At 49.6% G+C, this 13,702-nt stretch overlaps 1 protein-coding gene across 5 annotated transcripts in view; it reads left to right on the top strand.

The window, feature by feature from the left end:
• The window catches only part of LOC139041609 (annexin A11-like), a 41,537-nt gene that overhangs the window by 15,188 nt on the left and 12,647 nt on the right, over window positions 1-13,702 (top strand). For 3 of the 5 annotated variants that reach the window (XR_011497072.1, XR_011497074.1, XM_070494822.1), the window contains exons 1-5: window positions 1,556-1,643; window positions 8,610-8,672; window positions 10,673-10,785; window positions 11,685-12,071; window positions 13,437-13,524. Coding sequence is in view for 2 of the 5 variants with exons in the window: in XM_070494822.1 (XP_070350923.1) it covers window positions 1,568-1,643; window positions 8,610-8,672; window positions 10,673-10,785; window positions 11,685-12,071; window positions 13,437-13,524 (727 nt within the window). In the remaining 3 variants the exon portion in view is untranslated. Of the gene's footprint in view, window positions 1-1,555; window positions 1,644-8,609; window positions 8,673-10,672; window positions 10,786-11,684; window positions 12,072-13,436; window positions 13,525-13,702 lie in introns of those variants that run through there. The other 2 variants (XR_011497073.1, XM_070494823.1) reach the window with 1 other exon arrangement.

Raw genomic sequence — 13,702 nt, 5'->3', positions numbered from 1 at the left:
GTATTTTAGGTCCAAAAGCAAGGTGGTTGGAAGCTAGAGAATCTTCAAGATCGCTTCCAGTGTGGCATCTTGGGTGTCCGTAAATCTAGGATTGGGGTGAAAATCTAAAGAGGTATCCCCTTCAGGAGTCCTAAAATCCAAGAGGAAGGAAGAGTCCTGAGGGGTGAAGCCCCCTGTCATGCACATGGCGTAGGGAGGTTGAGGAAGTGAGGGCCTGGCTTCAGGTCACTGGTTGGGATCCTTTTCCATTTGAGATTCTTGGAACTGGACTACCTTAAGTAGACGTTTCTGTATTGCCTCAGGCCCCATTTTTATCCTGCTCTGGGTCGTTGCCTCCTGTTGTCCAGCGCAGTGACCCGGGGAGGAATGTGCCCAGCACTCCCAGGATGGTGTTATGGAGGCCGGGAGCTTCTTGGACTAGCTGAGGGCTGACTAACTCCTCATCTCCCCAGCAGCGCCAGGAGGTGCACCAGGTAGGAATGTAGATAATTCATTACTCCTGAGCCCACCCAAACTGAGTTTTGTACTGGAGTGAGGAGAGTTTGCCGACAAGCAAATCTTTCTTGTTTTAAAAAAGTTATACATATGTATATGAGCAAACTATATAGATACATATATGCATATACATTTATGTGTTTTTTTTTTTTTTTGGTTTTGAATTATACATTAGAAACTGCTCAGCGGTGACCTTCGGTAGGGGCTTAAAGGGGAAAGTGACTTTTCCTTTTTATTTTGTGCCTTTCTGTTCTATTTAAATTTCTCTACAATGTGCTTGTATTCCTTTTATTTTTATTTTTAAATGTAATTTATTTTTTAGAGCAGTTGTAGGTTCACAGCCAAACTGAGTGGAACGTGATTTCCATACACCCCCTGCCCCCACCCATGCAGAGCCTGCCACACCATCAACATCCCCCACCAGTGGTACGTCTGTTTCAGTTGATGAACCTATATTGACACATCATTATCACTCAAAGTCCATAGTTTACATTAGGGTTCACTCTTGGCCTTGTACATTCTGTGGGTTTTGACTAATGTGCCCACTATTTTAGTACCATATAGAATAGCTTCACTGCCTTAAAATTTCTTCTGTGCTCTGCCCTTTCATCCCGCCCATCTCCCTAACTCCTGGTAACTTACTGTCTCCATAGTTTTGCCTTTTCCAGAATGTCATATTAGTTGGAATCATACAGGATGTAGCCTTTCAGATTGGTTTCTTTCACTTAGTAATATGTGTTTAAGTTTCCTCCAAGTCTTTTCATGGCTTGATCACTCATTTCTTTTACTACTGAATAATATTCCATTGTCTGGATGTACCACAGTTTATTTATCCATCCACCTACTGAAAGGACATCTTGGTTGCTTCCAAGTTTTATCAATTATGAATAAAGCTTCTGTAAACATCTGTGTGCAGGTTTTTGTGTGCACATAAGTTTTGAACTCATTTGGGTAAATAACAGGGAGTACTAATGCTGGATCATATGGTAAGAATATGTTTAATTTTGTAGGAAACTTCAGACTGTCTTCCAAAGTGACAAAATGTACCTTTTTGCATTTCCACCAGCAGTGAATGAGAGTTCCTGTTGCTCCACATCTTTCCCAGTATTTGGTGGTGTCAGTGGTTTGGATTTTGGCCCTTCTAATAGGTGTGTAGTGGTATCTCATTGTTATTTTAATTTGCAATTCCCTAATGTTGTATAGTGTCGAGTGTCTTTTCATATATCTGTTCAGGTCTTTTGCCCTTTTTTTTTTTATTTTAAATCTTTTTTTAAGATTGGCACCTGAGCTAACATCTATTGCCAATATACTCTTTTTTCCCCCTTCTTCTTCTTCTCCCCAGCCCCAGTACCTAGTTGTATATTCGAGTTGTAGGTCTTCTGGTTGTGCTATGTGGGATGCCACCTCAGCGTGGCCTGAGAGCAGCCCTGTCCACGCCCAGGATCTGAACCGGTGAAACCCTTGTGTGCTGAAGCGGAGCACACGTGAACTTAACCACTCGGCCACGGGGCTGGCCTCCTTTTGCCCATTTTTTAATTGGGTTGTGTGTTTTCTTACTGTTGTTTTTAAGAGTTCTTTTGATATTTTGGATAACAATTCTTTGTCAGATGTGTATTTTGTAAACATTTTTCCCAGTCTGTGGCTTGTCTTCTCTTCCTTTTATTTTAAAAAATACATCAGCAGGGACTGTCTGAGCTGCATGATTTAAACTCTGAATTTTTGCATAAAAACAGATTGAGGATTTAATATTAAAAAAATGAACACACAAATGAATTGTCCAGCCTGCAGGCTGGGGAAGGCCACTGGAGGGGTCACCCTGTGAAAGCATCCAGTCTAGTCCAGGCCTGCGTGGTTTGCTGCCAGGCTCTAAGGGGTGGGAGCTCTCACTGCAGGATGATGCTTTCAGGCCTCTGCCTCCTCCCAGCGTTAGCTTGCTGCAAGCTCCATCCCACCTGAGCTCTGTGCTGGTCCTCTGGGGAGGACACTTCTGTATCCTTGTGCCAAGGCAAGGCACTGCCGCCACCCATTGTTACTGAACCAGGTTCGTTTTTGCCCATTGCCCAGAAAGCCAAGCACGGAGACGATAAGATTACAGCAGAAAGAGAGTTTAATCACAAGGCAGCCAAGTGAGGAAAGGGGAGAACAAGTCTCAAATCCACCTCCCTGGAAATGGGGACTCAGGGATATTTATGGGGTAGAGGGACAAGATGGTCTGAAATGTGGAGATGTGTTTGGAGGTGAGGAGAGGTGAGGTAATTGATGATCTGCGCAAGTGTAGTCAAACTTCATGCCTCTTCATAGGACCTATGTTCACAAAATGGTGTTGTTAGCATGATCTGGGGGTGGGGGTTTTAGCCTCTTGATGTTAAAAGGTCACTTATTAGACATCTGTGCAGGCCCAGTTGATGGGTTGGTGGTCTCAAACGCCCTGAAGTGGACAAGGAGTTCTAATTCTTGTCAAACAGCTCACACACCCGTTACCATGGTGACCCAGGCTCCAGGGAGATGTTATCTATAGGAACCTAGTGGGAGTCAGATAGCGTGTGTCCTAAACAGCATGGTTAACAATGGGTGGATGAACAACTGAAAGCTATAATAGTAATTGCAAAAAAGAAAAAAAAAACTTTAGTTACTAACTACTTAATCATCAATGGCTAACTGCCAGTTTCACCATCCCTTCTTTTTCTTCTGTGCCCCTGGAAGTCAGGCAGGACACCAGAAGATGCGCATAGTGTGTGGCCCAGCCTGTATCTCTATCTCCCATTGTTGGGGTGGGGAAACAAGGCTCTCCATTATGGTAGAGGGGTAGCTGGCTGGGGTGAGTGAGATTCTTCTTGTTCTGAGGGATTTTGCCTCTTTTCTCTACACAGCATTTCTAGATTCTTCTGTTTGGGGACTCTGGCCAGTGCCCTTGTGGAGCCCTTGTGATGTAATGGTATTCTGGTGTACGTATACACAGCTTTAGGGGACAGGCCCTTTTACAGTCCCTGAGAAGCCTGCTGTGTACCTGCTGTATTATTTCAGCATTCCCCCAGCATTCTGAGGCTTGGTTCTGATGGGATCCTGGGATGCCCAGGTTTTGGTGCTTGTCCTCAGCGCTCTGCTGGGAAGAAAGGCTAGACAGTATAAGTAGAAAGTATCCAAGTACCTTGAAGGGAAAGGTGTTTCCTAGAGTGTGGAGCACAGAATCAGTTCCATCAGAATTGCTGGGTATGGGGATGGGGCGCTTGTTTTAATTTCAGATTCCTGGGCTCATCCCAGGTTGAAGGGCCCAGAGTGGTTGGAGCCCAGGCCTCAGCATTCTGAGCGCACCCTCTAGGTGATTCTCATGCATGATGAAGCAGTGCTAGCCAAAGTGTGGTCCACAGTCAGGCAGCATCAGCATCACCTGGAAGTGTGTTGGAAATGCAGGTTTGGGGGCCTATCTCAAATCTACTGATTCAGAGGCTGTAGGGGAGGGACCCAGCAGTCTCGCTTTAACGAGCCCAGCAGGTGATTGTTTTGCAGGTTGAAGTTTGAGAATCACCAGTTTAGCCAGAGAGGGCCACAGCTGGATGAAATTGGGTACACAGCTGCTGGTAGATGGTCCTAGTGAGGAAGGGTGCTATTTTTGCTGCAGTGTGCCCTGAGAGAGGTAGGACCAGAGGCTGGAAGTTCCCTGGAGGCTAGTTTCTAAGAATTGGAGTAATCCCTGAGGAGGCCAGCTGCCTGCTGTGTGCGGGAGGCTCTCACTATTGAGTCCCCGTGGCAGTGCCGTGACCAGAGCCAGCATAGAACAGGGATATCTCCCAGCCTGTCAGAATCGCATTAGCAGTGTGACGCATTCCCATGCAGGCACCCTTTTTCTTTGCTAAAGGACAGAAGTAGGAGAAAGGCATTGGTCGGTGCGTGTGTGATACCATGGAGGCCAGAGAGAAAGCAGATCTGCTGGATTGAAACTCGCTGTGTCCCCTTCTGTCCTGGAGAGTGAGGGTTGGACAGGCTGTGAGGGGAAGGTGAGGGGCACCTGGGAGCCTGCTGGAGCTCCTGTCCTAGCTGGGAATGGCTTGCCAAAGACAACAGGCCCTGATGGTGGCCTCTTTTGAGAAAAAGTGGAGGCCAAAGTTCCCCAAAGACTGGATGATGAGATTTTTTTTTTTAATTGAAGTAACGTTGGTTTATAATAAATTTCAAGTGTACATCATTATATTTTGACTTCTGTAGAGACTACATCACCAAAAGTCTAATTGCCCAGCAGATTCCTGAATTTTCTGAAAAGGGGGGAAGAATGTAGCTGTTGCAAGTTAAAGAGTTGTATGCAATGTCTGAAGTCCCCTAGGATGTGGGTGGGTTGGGTAGGCACTTGGAGCCAACATGGTGCATCCCAAGGTTGCCCCAGGTTATTTGGCTGCATTTGCTTTTCTCCTGGGGATTATTAGGCAAATGAACTGCAGGGCTCTGGGCATGGGAGATGTGTTAGAATCCTAATTTGGAGGAGGCCCTCTTTATACTGTTGTGAACAAGATGGGGAAATGTGCGCTGGGTCGTGGTGGAGTTAGGTGGCCAGATAGCTGGTTGAGTGCCTGTACCCGCTGTTGTCGAGCTGGGGTGTGTCTGTCGTTGGCCCTTTCTGTATCAGTTACTTAGAAGAACGCATGTCACGCTTACCAAATTGGTAGATATAAAACAAAGCTGAGAGGGCGCACAAAGATGTTTGATGTCAGTCAGAATCTCAGGAGATCTCAGTAGGCTGGAGTAACGGGCAGAACTTAAGGGAGAAATTTAACAAGGATCCGCATCAGGTCTTCATTGTCCTGAACACCCAAGAGTTACCAAGCCAGAGGGGCTGGGAGCCACACCCATGGGGAGAAGTGGGCTGATGGTCCTGCCCTTCACCTGGTCCTGCACTCTTTAGACCACACCTGGGGCCTTTGGTTCTGAAGATAGCTTTCAGAGAAAGAGAAAGGGAGTGGGCTGCAGGCTGAAAACTATTTCAGGCAGGAACTGGTGGAAAAAAATGAGACTTTTTTCAGGAGAGGGGAAGACTGGAGGTGGTCTCTTGGGGAGAGGGGAAGACCCAGGGATGAAGGACTGCTCTTTGGACATGGGATTAGTCCCGGCCTGTGGGGCACTCAGGGCAGAGCTAAACCAGAGTCACCAGGAGACTGATTTTGACTCTTGCTGAGAACTCTGTGAAGCGCTCCTGGGAATCAGTGCCATTGCCCTGTGAGCCGCAGAGGCTGGCCTGTGGTCCTGTCTGGGGCGGGGAATACTAGCAGTGCCTCCATTTCTGAGTCCATGGTATGTTTATGTAACAATGCTAACCCCAGACCCAGAGCCCGCTGCCTTGGACTGAATGAGCCTGTGTGAGTTGTTCAAACCTTAGAAGGACAGCCATGGCCTCAAGTGAGCCCAGAAATCCCCACCTGAATTGGGCCTTTTTTAAAGTTGTTTTTTAACAGGCAATACATGTATGTGGCAAAAAATGCAAATATAAACAGTAAGCTTCATTTCTGTCCCCAGGTTTCTCCTCCCTAGGCAACCAGTTTACCCAGTTTCTTGTTTATTCCAGGATGATTCTGTGGTTCTGTGTATATATATATATATATATATATATATATATATACACACACACACACCCCCCCCACTAAGTTTGTGTTTGTTTTATTTTTTTAAGTCAGCTTAGTATTGCACCTTGATTAATAATGGGGATCATTTCCTGTCCCTGTATGTAGAGCTGGCTAATTCTGAAAACAGCTTCAGAGTACCCATTGTATGGATCTGTTGTTATTTATTTAACCAGCCTCTTACAGGTGGATATGTAGGGGGTGGTGGTGGTTGTAACAGCTAATGCTGCAGTAAAATTCATGTGTGTATGTCATTTCACACAGGTGTGTGTCTGGGAAACATTTCCAGAAGTAGAGTTTCTGGGTCAAAGAGTGTCATTTTTAATTTTGATGTCTGTGTTTTTGACTGGCAATTCTCAGTGTATTAGTGAGGGTAAACAGCTTCACTTCCTTTTCTGTAATTACCTGTTCCCATCATTTAAGTTTCTCTAGTAGTTTTTGATCTTTTTATCATAAAACATTTTTCCTAAATTTGTCATTTCTTTTTAAGTTGTTTTCCTTATTTATTTCTTATGCAGAACTTTAATTTTATGTTTTTGCGGTTTGGGACCACTTCTTATGTTTAAATCTTTGGTCTGGCTGAAATTTATTTTGGTGCATCGAACAGGATGGTACCCAGCTTTTGTTTGGTTTTGTTTTTTCCCCACCTGGCTGTGGATAGGCCTTTTGGCCTCATTGCTCTGGGAGGAGACGAGAAGTGGGTGGGTGGAGGGGCTTTGGTGACCAAAGCTTCTGTGCAGTGGTGGTCTCCAGAGACAGATGTAGGAAAACAACTGTCGCACACCCTGTTCCTTTGCAGGGGAGTGCCTCTTTCTCCCATCGGAAGGTTCCTGGCCCATCCATCCTTTAAATCTCCAGGCTCTTTCTTCATCAGCGAGGTCTGAGGGTTCTGGTAGGAGAGTCAGGCTGAGGGCAGGACCTGGGAGGGCTTTGTGCTGACGGCTCACCCAGCCACAGGGAGATGAGTCAGACAAGGGCAGCACCACTGGGGAGCTCAACCACCTCACTGCAATGGGCAAGGGGAAGGGGCTTTGGCACACACCGCAGGTAGCCAATTCTAGCTTTCTCCAAGGTTACTTGCCCATCATCTGGCCTCATATTGCTTTGCCTATAGTCACCTCTGGACCCACTGACCAAAACGAATTACCACACCCATAGGGCTGAGAACTAGGCCTACCCTGTGGGGACCAGCGCCACTTTAAGGAAATCCTTCAGCTTTCTTGAAAACAACATGCCCAGTTCTCGAATGTGGCTGTGAAGGGCCACTAGAATCTTGTAGGTGGAGAGCAGCCTTTAGAGCAGTGGTTCCCAAAGTGGAGTCCCTAGACCAGCAGCATCACCTGGGAACTTGTTAGAAATGCAAATTTTGTATCTGCTGACTCAGACTCTGCAGGTAGAGCCCACTATTGTGTTTAACAAGCCCTCCAGGTGGTTTTAGTGCAGTGCAGTGTGGGAAGCAATGGGTCTAATCTGGGTTGGGGCCCAGCATGCAAGGAGGAGCAGCTCACCTGGGGCCAGCAGGTATGATTGTTAAGGGGGCCTACAGGTTTCCTCACATATCCTCACCTATCACTGGATGGCTCTGCAAACTGCAGCAGCCACTGATTAGCAAGAGTAGGCAGGTGGCATGACAGTCTCTGAGTGACTGGTGTCATGGCAGATCTGTGGCTGTCCTGGGCAGTTTAATTGGCATGGGGCACGGCAGAAGGATTTGTATACAGAGGGAGTGTGTTAGAGCAGGTATCCCACTCAGCACCAGCAGGCAAGAGCCCGGGGTTCCAGGCCTTTCTTCTTCCCTTACTTGTGATCTGCAGGTCACTTACCCTTTCTGAGCTCCAGCTGGTTCATCTGTAGAAATGGGATGGTACTGCCTCACTTGCCATGATTCCGGATCCTAGATCAGATGAACCCTCCTGAGGTCTCTTCTTGCTTCTAGGAGTAATGATTCTCCATACTGTACCAGGTTCCCTTGCCCGGTGAACCAGAGGTTGGAGAATGAAAAGTGTAGCTTGGGGCAGATCCAGTTTGGAGGCTGCTCTGGATAGCTTGGAGTCTATAGGTTGGGCACAGGGAGATGGACTCTGGCTTTCCCTGTTCGATGGAGGGTGATATGGACACTGGAAGATAAAACCAAACAGACCTGGACCCCTGAGCATGAGGCTATCTTCTGAAGTTGGAGAACAGCTCCACACAAACACAGCATCCTTTGTCAGCAGCGGTGGGAATGAAGCTTGGGTGAAAGGGGTTTTCAAGGAAACCCACCAGCTGGTGGGTGGTGAATCCTATAGTGGGGTGTGGGCGTGAGCCTGACCCTGAAGATGAGCCCACCTTGGTTGCCATTTCTAGCTGAAGGCCCCAGCAGGTAGAGGATAAATTGGGTTGCCACAGGTCACACCTGATACAAGAGGGGCACCGGTTTGTGGGTGTTGCTGTTCTACAAAGAAGCCGCCAGTAAGGCTGGTGGGAGCTCCTGGCGAAGCCTGAGCGTGCTTTCCTCTTCCTTTTCAGATCTAACCATGAGCTACCCTGGCTTTCCCCCGCCCACAGGTGGCTATCCTCCAGCTGCACCAGGTAAGAGGGTTTGGGGCGGGCCGGAGTGGGAATGCCTTCTCTGCTTAGTGTCCAGCAGTAGAGAGTAGTGGAGGAGTAGGGCTTTCCAGTCATTTCCTCACTCCTGTCATGCTCCCACAGCACAGCCAGGTTGGGACTGGAGAAGAGCATGGATGCTGAGGCCAGGAGAGGCCTGAGTTTCAAGCTGCTTCTGGAAGTCTAGAACCAGGCCAGGACCTGGTCTCTTGCCTTACTAGCTGATAGCAGTGGGCAAATGGCTTCCCTTCTCTGAGACTCAGTTTTCTCCTTTGCAAATGGCTTCAAGGATCTCTCCCTCCCTGGGCTGTCCCGGATACTAATGAGATAGCCAGGTAAAGCCTCTGGCACGGTGTCCTCCGAAGCATTGTTAGGTGACAATTGCCCTTTGTCACTTCTGCTACCCTGTGCTCAAGGTGCATGGTTTTGCAGTGGCAGGGTTCTCCCTGCCGAGGGGAGGAAGTGGGGGCAGTTGCTAAGAGTCAGATGTTCCTGCTGAGGCTGCAAGAAGCTGTGGGCCAATAGTAGTGAGGCTGCACCAGCTGGTCAGGCGATTGGATCCCGGCCCCAGCCACAATGCTTCTCTTCACACTTAGAAGGCATCTTCTCTGGCCCTTTCCCCTCCTGGGTTCCTGAAATGAGATTTGATCCCCACAGTAGGAAAGGAAATAATGAGGGCTCCTGGGACAAGGGGGAGAAGAGATACCATTCCAGGTCATCCTGAGGTTGCTTGAGCTGTGCTACCCCTCACCCCATGAGACCACTGGGCACATTCTTTTCCCTAGAACTGAGGTCCTTGAGTCTGAGCACTGATGGCCCTGCAGGCCATTTGGATCCGCCCTTCCATTCAACAGGTGAAGAACAGGTGGAGCGGGGAGGTGCAGCTCCGCCACTGTGACAGGGTGTATCAGGGGTTGAGCTGGGACATTTCCCTCTGAACAAGCCCGGGCCCAGATTTGCCAGCACTAGCCTCAGTCCCCTCTCTAGTAGGAATCGTACCATCTGTGTCCTACCACTGCCACCTCTGTCAGCACAGCTATTCTACCTCTGAGCAGCAAGACAGGGAGCAGGCAGGTGGTTCCTAGGAGGCTCTGTCCTGACTGTCCCGGAGTCCTGGAGCTGAAAAGCCAAACTCGAGGTCCCCTGGGCCTTTTCACTGCCATGGACAGGAATGCATCTCATAGGCAAGCAGCTCACATGATGATGCTCACTGCCATACTGCTTGTCACAGTGACAACTGTAACATAGGAACACTCACTGGGCACCCAGCTATGCCCTGCACAGGCATTAGCTCTCTCAGTCCTCATCACAACAATTTGAGGCAAATGCTAGCTATTATCCCCACTTGTCAGCTGAGGAAACTGAACCAGAGGGTTTGAGGGCATCGCCCCGGGGCACATACCCCTGTCTTGCTGGTTTCAGAACTGGGGCTTTTCACTGCTGTCCCCTCACAAGGACATGTGACTCAGCCCCATCTCCCTCCATCCTCTCATTCTACTTCTCCCTGCCTCTTACAGACTCCTAAAAGCAAACAGCCAACTTGGCAGGACCTGCCCCCTGCCATGCTTTTGCCTCTGGTTTCTTGGTGCTCCTTGAGCTCCCCACTGTCATGGGCTCAGTACAGTGTCCTAAAATGACACTGTCCTGTTCTTGTGTCTGCGCTCCCTCTCTGTGGTGAGCCCCTAGGCTCCTAAAAGCAGAGCCTGTCCCTGGCCTCCTACTCCTTAATACCCCACAGAGGGTCGTGGGGGTGTTTGCTGAACCTCACCTTCCTCCCCGGAAGGAGGAGAAGGTTCCCTCTTCTCTTCCGCTGGCAGTGGGATTGGGTTAGACTTTCTTGACTGAGTGTTTTCTGTATGGTCTGTAGCACCATCCCCAAGGCCCTCCCTGGGTAGTCTCCCCTTCTGAACCCCTGGGAGCTTGATGCTCTGCCTTTCCTTGTTGGAGGGCCAACAAGGAGCTAAAGGGCTTGGTGTTGCTTTCAGGTGGTGGTGCCTGGGGAGGTGCTGGCTACCCCCTGCCCAACATGCCTCCCATTGGGCTGGATAATGTGGCCAACTACACAGGGCAGTTCAACCAGGACTACCTCTCAGGACTGGTGAGTCCAGCCCTCCTGCTGGGGCTGCCGCTGGGGCCACACTTGCATGGCTAGAGGCTGCTAGCTTCCATGGCATCAGAGGTGTCTGTGTGTGTGTGACCTGTGGGTGCTGAGTGTATTGAGCTGCATCTTAGGACAGAAGAGTTTTCATCAGGGACTCTCACCTGCTTGCTATCCCTCTCTGCATCTTGACGTTTCCCACCTGTAAAATGAGGGCAAGGGGAATGCCTTGGCTGCGTGGTCTCTCAGGTCCCTTTCAGCCCTGGAGGATTGGGTAGGGGTGATGCCTCCATGAAATATATATTGAGCACCTTCTGTATGAGCTCAGCATAGGATTAGGAGGTGAGAATGTGTATGTGTGTGCATGTGCTGTGTACATGCATGTTCACATGCCTGTGCATGTCTGTATGGATGGCTATTCTGGTTGGGACTGGGAGCGGGTGCCTGGTAGCATGGACAGGCATACTACTTTTATTTGTTGATTTGCTTTTAAAATAGTGTATTTTGTAATCTGAAAACAAATGTATGCTTTATGTAAACAGTGCAATCAGTGCATAGTCTGATTTGTTCAGATCTGTTTTAGGCACTGGGGATATGTGGATAAAACAAATGAAAGTCTCAGCCTTGAGTACTTATCCACTGGGAGGAGACAGGTAGTAGCCATATTAAATGGTGTGGTGTTAGAGCAAGTCAGGAGATCAGCAGTACAGGTGGAAGGGATGTGGAACAGTGTCAAGGTGGGCCTTGCTGAGAAGCCACTGGTGCTCAGACTCTGCTCCAGCTCTGGTTGTGGCTCCTGAGAGCCCACTGCAGGGCTCAAGGCAGGGAAGGGCAGATGGCAGAGTGTGGCTCTCTCAGCAGGGGCCATTAATCTTAGGCTCTGCTTTGTGGACTTTCAGGCAGCCAACATGTCTGGGACATTCGGAGGAGCCAACATGCCCAACCTGTACCCTGGGGCCCCTGGGGGTGGTTACCCTCCGGTGCCCCCTGGGGGTTTTGGGCAACCCCCTTCCACCCAGCAGCCTCCATATGGAATGTACCCGCCCCCTGGAGGAAACCCACCCTCCGGGATGCCTTCATATCTGCCATATCCAGGGGCTCCTGTGCCAGGCCATCCCATGCCGCCCCCTGGGCAGCAGCCCCCAGGGGCCTACCCTGGGCAGCCACCGATGACCTACCCTGGACAGCCACCAATGCCACCTCCTGGGCAGCAGCAGCAGCCCATGCCAAGTTATCCAGGATACTCAGGGTCCGGGACTGTCACCCCTGCTGTGTCCCCAGCCCAGGTAAGTGCCAGCCCTGCCCTACCCTCAGTCTAGCCTGGGCCCCAAAGGCCTGAGACGTGTGGCTCAGCATCCTCTATCAGCAAGGCCAGGGAGGGTACAAGGGAGAGCTAAGTCCTTCGGCTATAACCTCTTGTTTTAACAGACTGTCACTTTCTCAAAGACTCCTCACCCCTGGTTTGTATTTCTGAAGACCTCAGGGAGCTGCCTGGTTTCTCCCAGTTTGATTAGATGTTCTGTGTGCAAGTTGGGTCTGAACGTCCCAGGGTACCCTTCATTCCTCCTGTGTTATTTGCTGCCTGGGCTCTGTGTTTTGTAAGAACTGTTTGGGCCACTGGTCTCCAGGCTTTATGCCCAACGGCTCTTAGTCTTTAGTCCCTTGGATGTGCCTTTCCAGGCTTGTTTTAGAGGATTCTTCAAACCTCCTTTGGGTAGGGAAGATTGTTGGCAGTTCTTTCAGAGCTGCTCTTGGCTCATTTTGAAGAGCAATTCATGTTTGCAGAGCCTAGAATTCATTGTCATGGTTATGTGGCCAAACAGCCAAGCCCAAGGCTAGTGGTATGTGTTTGACTACTATTTTTAGACAGAGGATCCCCTCTCCTTCCTTCCTCTACCCCCACACATTCTCCCACCCCTGCCCTGCTTGCTGTCTCCCTCCCTGCCTTCTGCCTTATCTTTCCTCTGAGCTTATCTCCTTAACTGTGTTATAACCAGTTTGTACTAGCCACAGAAGATAATCCACCAGGACACAGTTTAGGCAGGAAAATTCAGGTATGCTGGGGAGTGCAGCTGTTGGTGTCAGGAGGAAGTCCGGCAGGAACACAGGTCACAGAATTTAGAAAACAGTGCCAGGGAACCAGTGCTAGTCTAAGAGGTAGTCGGGCTACATGTACCATTGTGAAGGTCGGGCACCTTCATTCCCCTAGAGGGAGCACTTTTTTCTAATTCACACAAAGGTGCTCCATGGACTAGCCAGGCCCTGTTACAAGGACCCTGATATGTGCTCTCATGTGCTGTGGTGGTGAGGCACTGAGAGAGGCCAGTGCCCCTTGTTTCCAAGGCCTCCCCTTCATCAGGAACCCAGGTCAAGCCCTGGAGGACCTGGGCATTGGGCAGGTTTTTCAGCGTCAGGACTCAGCTAGAGGTGGGCTCCTAGCCAAGAGAGCCAAGCAGAAGCTTCAGTACCAGGACACGAGGACAGATAATGGTTACGTTAGTCCAACTCCATGTAGAGTCCTCTGCACTGTTGCTTGCGGGCTCCTTCTGGTACCCCAACTTTTAGAGAAAAGGCCATTCCCAGAGTCTGGGGTAGGGCAATCTCACATCTGGGGGATGCAGCATCTCACCTAAGTCTGTTTGTCTGAGCAGTTTGGAAACCGAGGCACCATCACAGATGCTCCTGCCTTTGACCCCTTGCGAGATGCTGAGGTCCTGCGGAAGGCTATGAAAGGCTTTGGTGAGAGACCCTGGGTGGCTCAAATGCTAACTGCCCTTTGATTCCCCAAGTAGTTACACATGGCTCTGTGGGCTGGGGCTGCTGCGTGGAGGCAGCCTGGCACCAGGGGTGGTGAAAGAGAAGGTGGATATGGGGGTATAGTTGAGAGGCCCAGGAGAATTGGAGGACCCAGACTAGG

The sequence above is a fragment of the Equus asinus genome, chromosome 22 (assembly GCF_041296235.1).
Source record: "Equus asinus isolate D_3611 breed Donkey chromosome 22, EquAss-T2T_v2, whole genome shotgun sequence".
NCBI lineage: Eukaryota > Metazoa > Chordata > Mammalia > Perissodactyla > Equidae > Equus > Equus asinus.
Note: the sequence above shows the minus strand (reverse complement) of the source record. Positions and strands in the feature narration are given on the sequence as shown.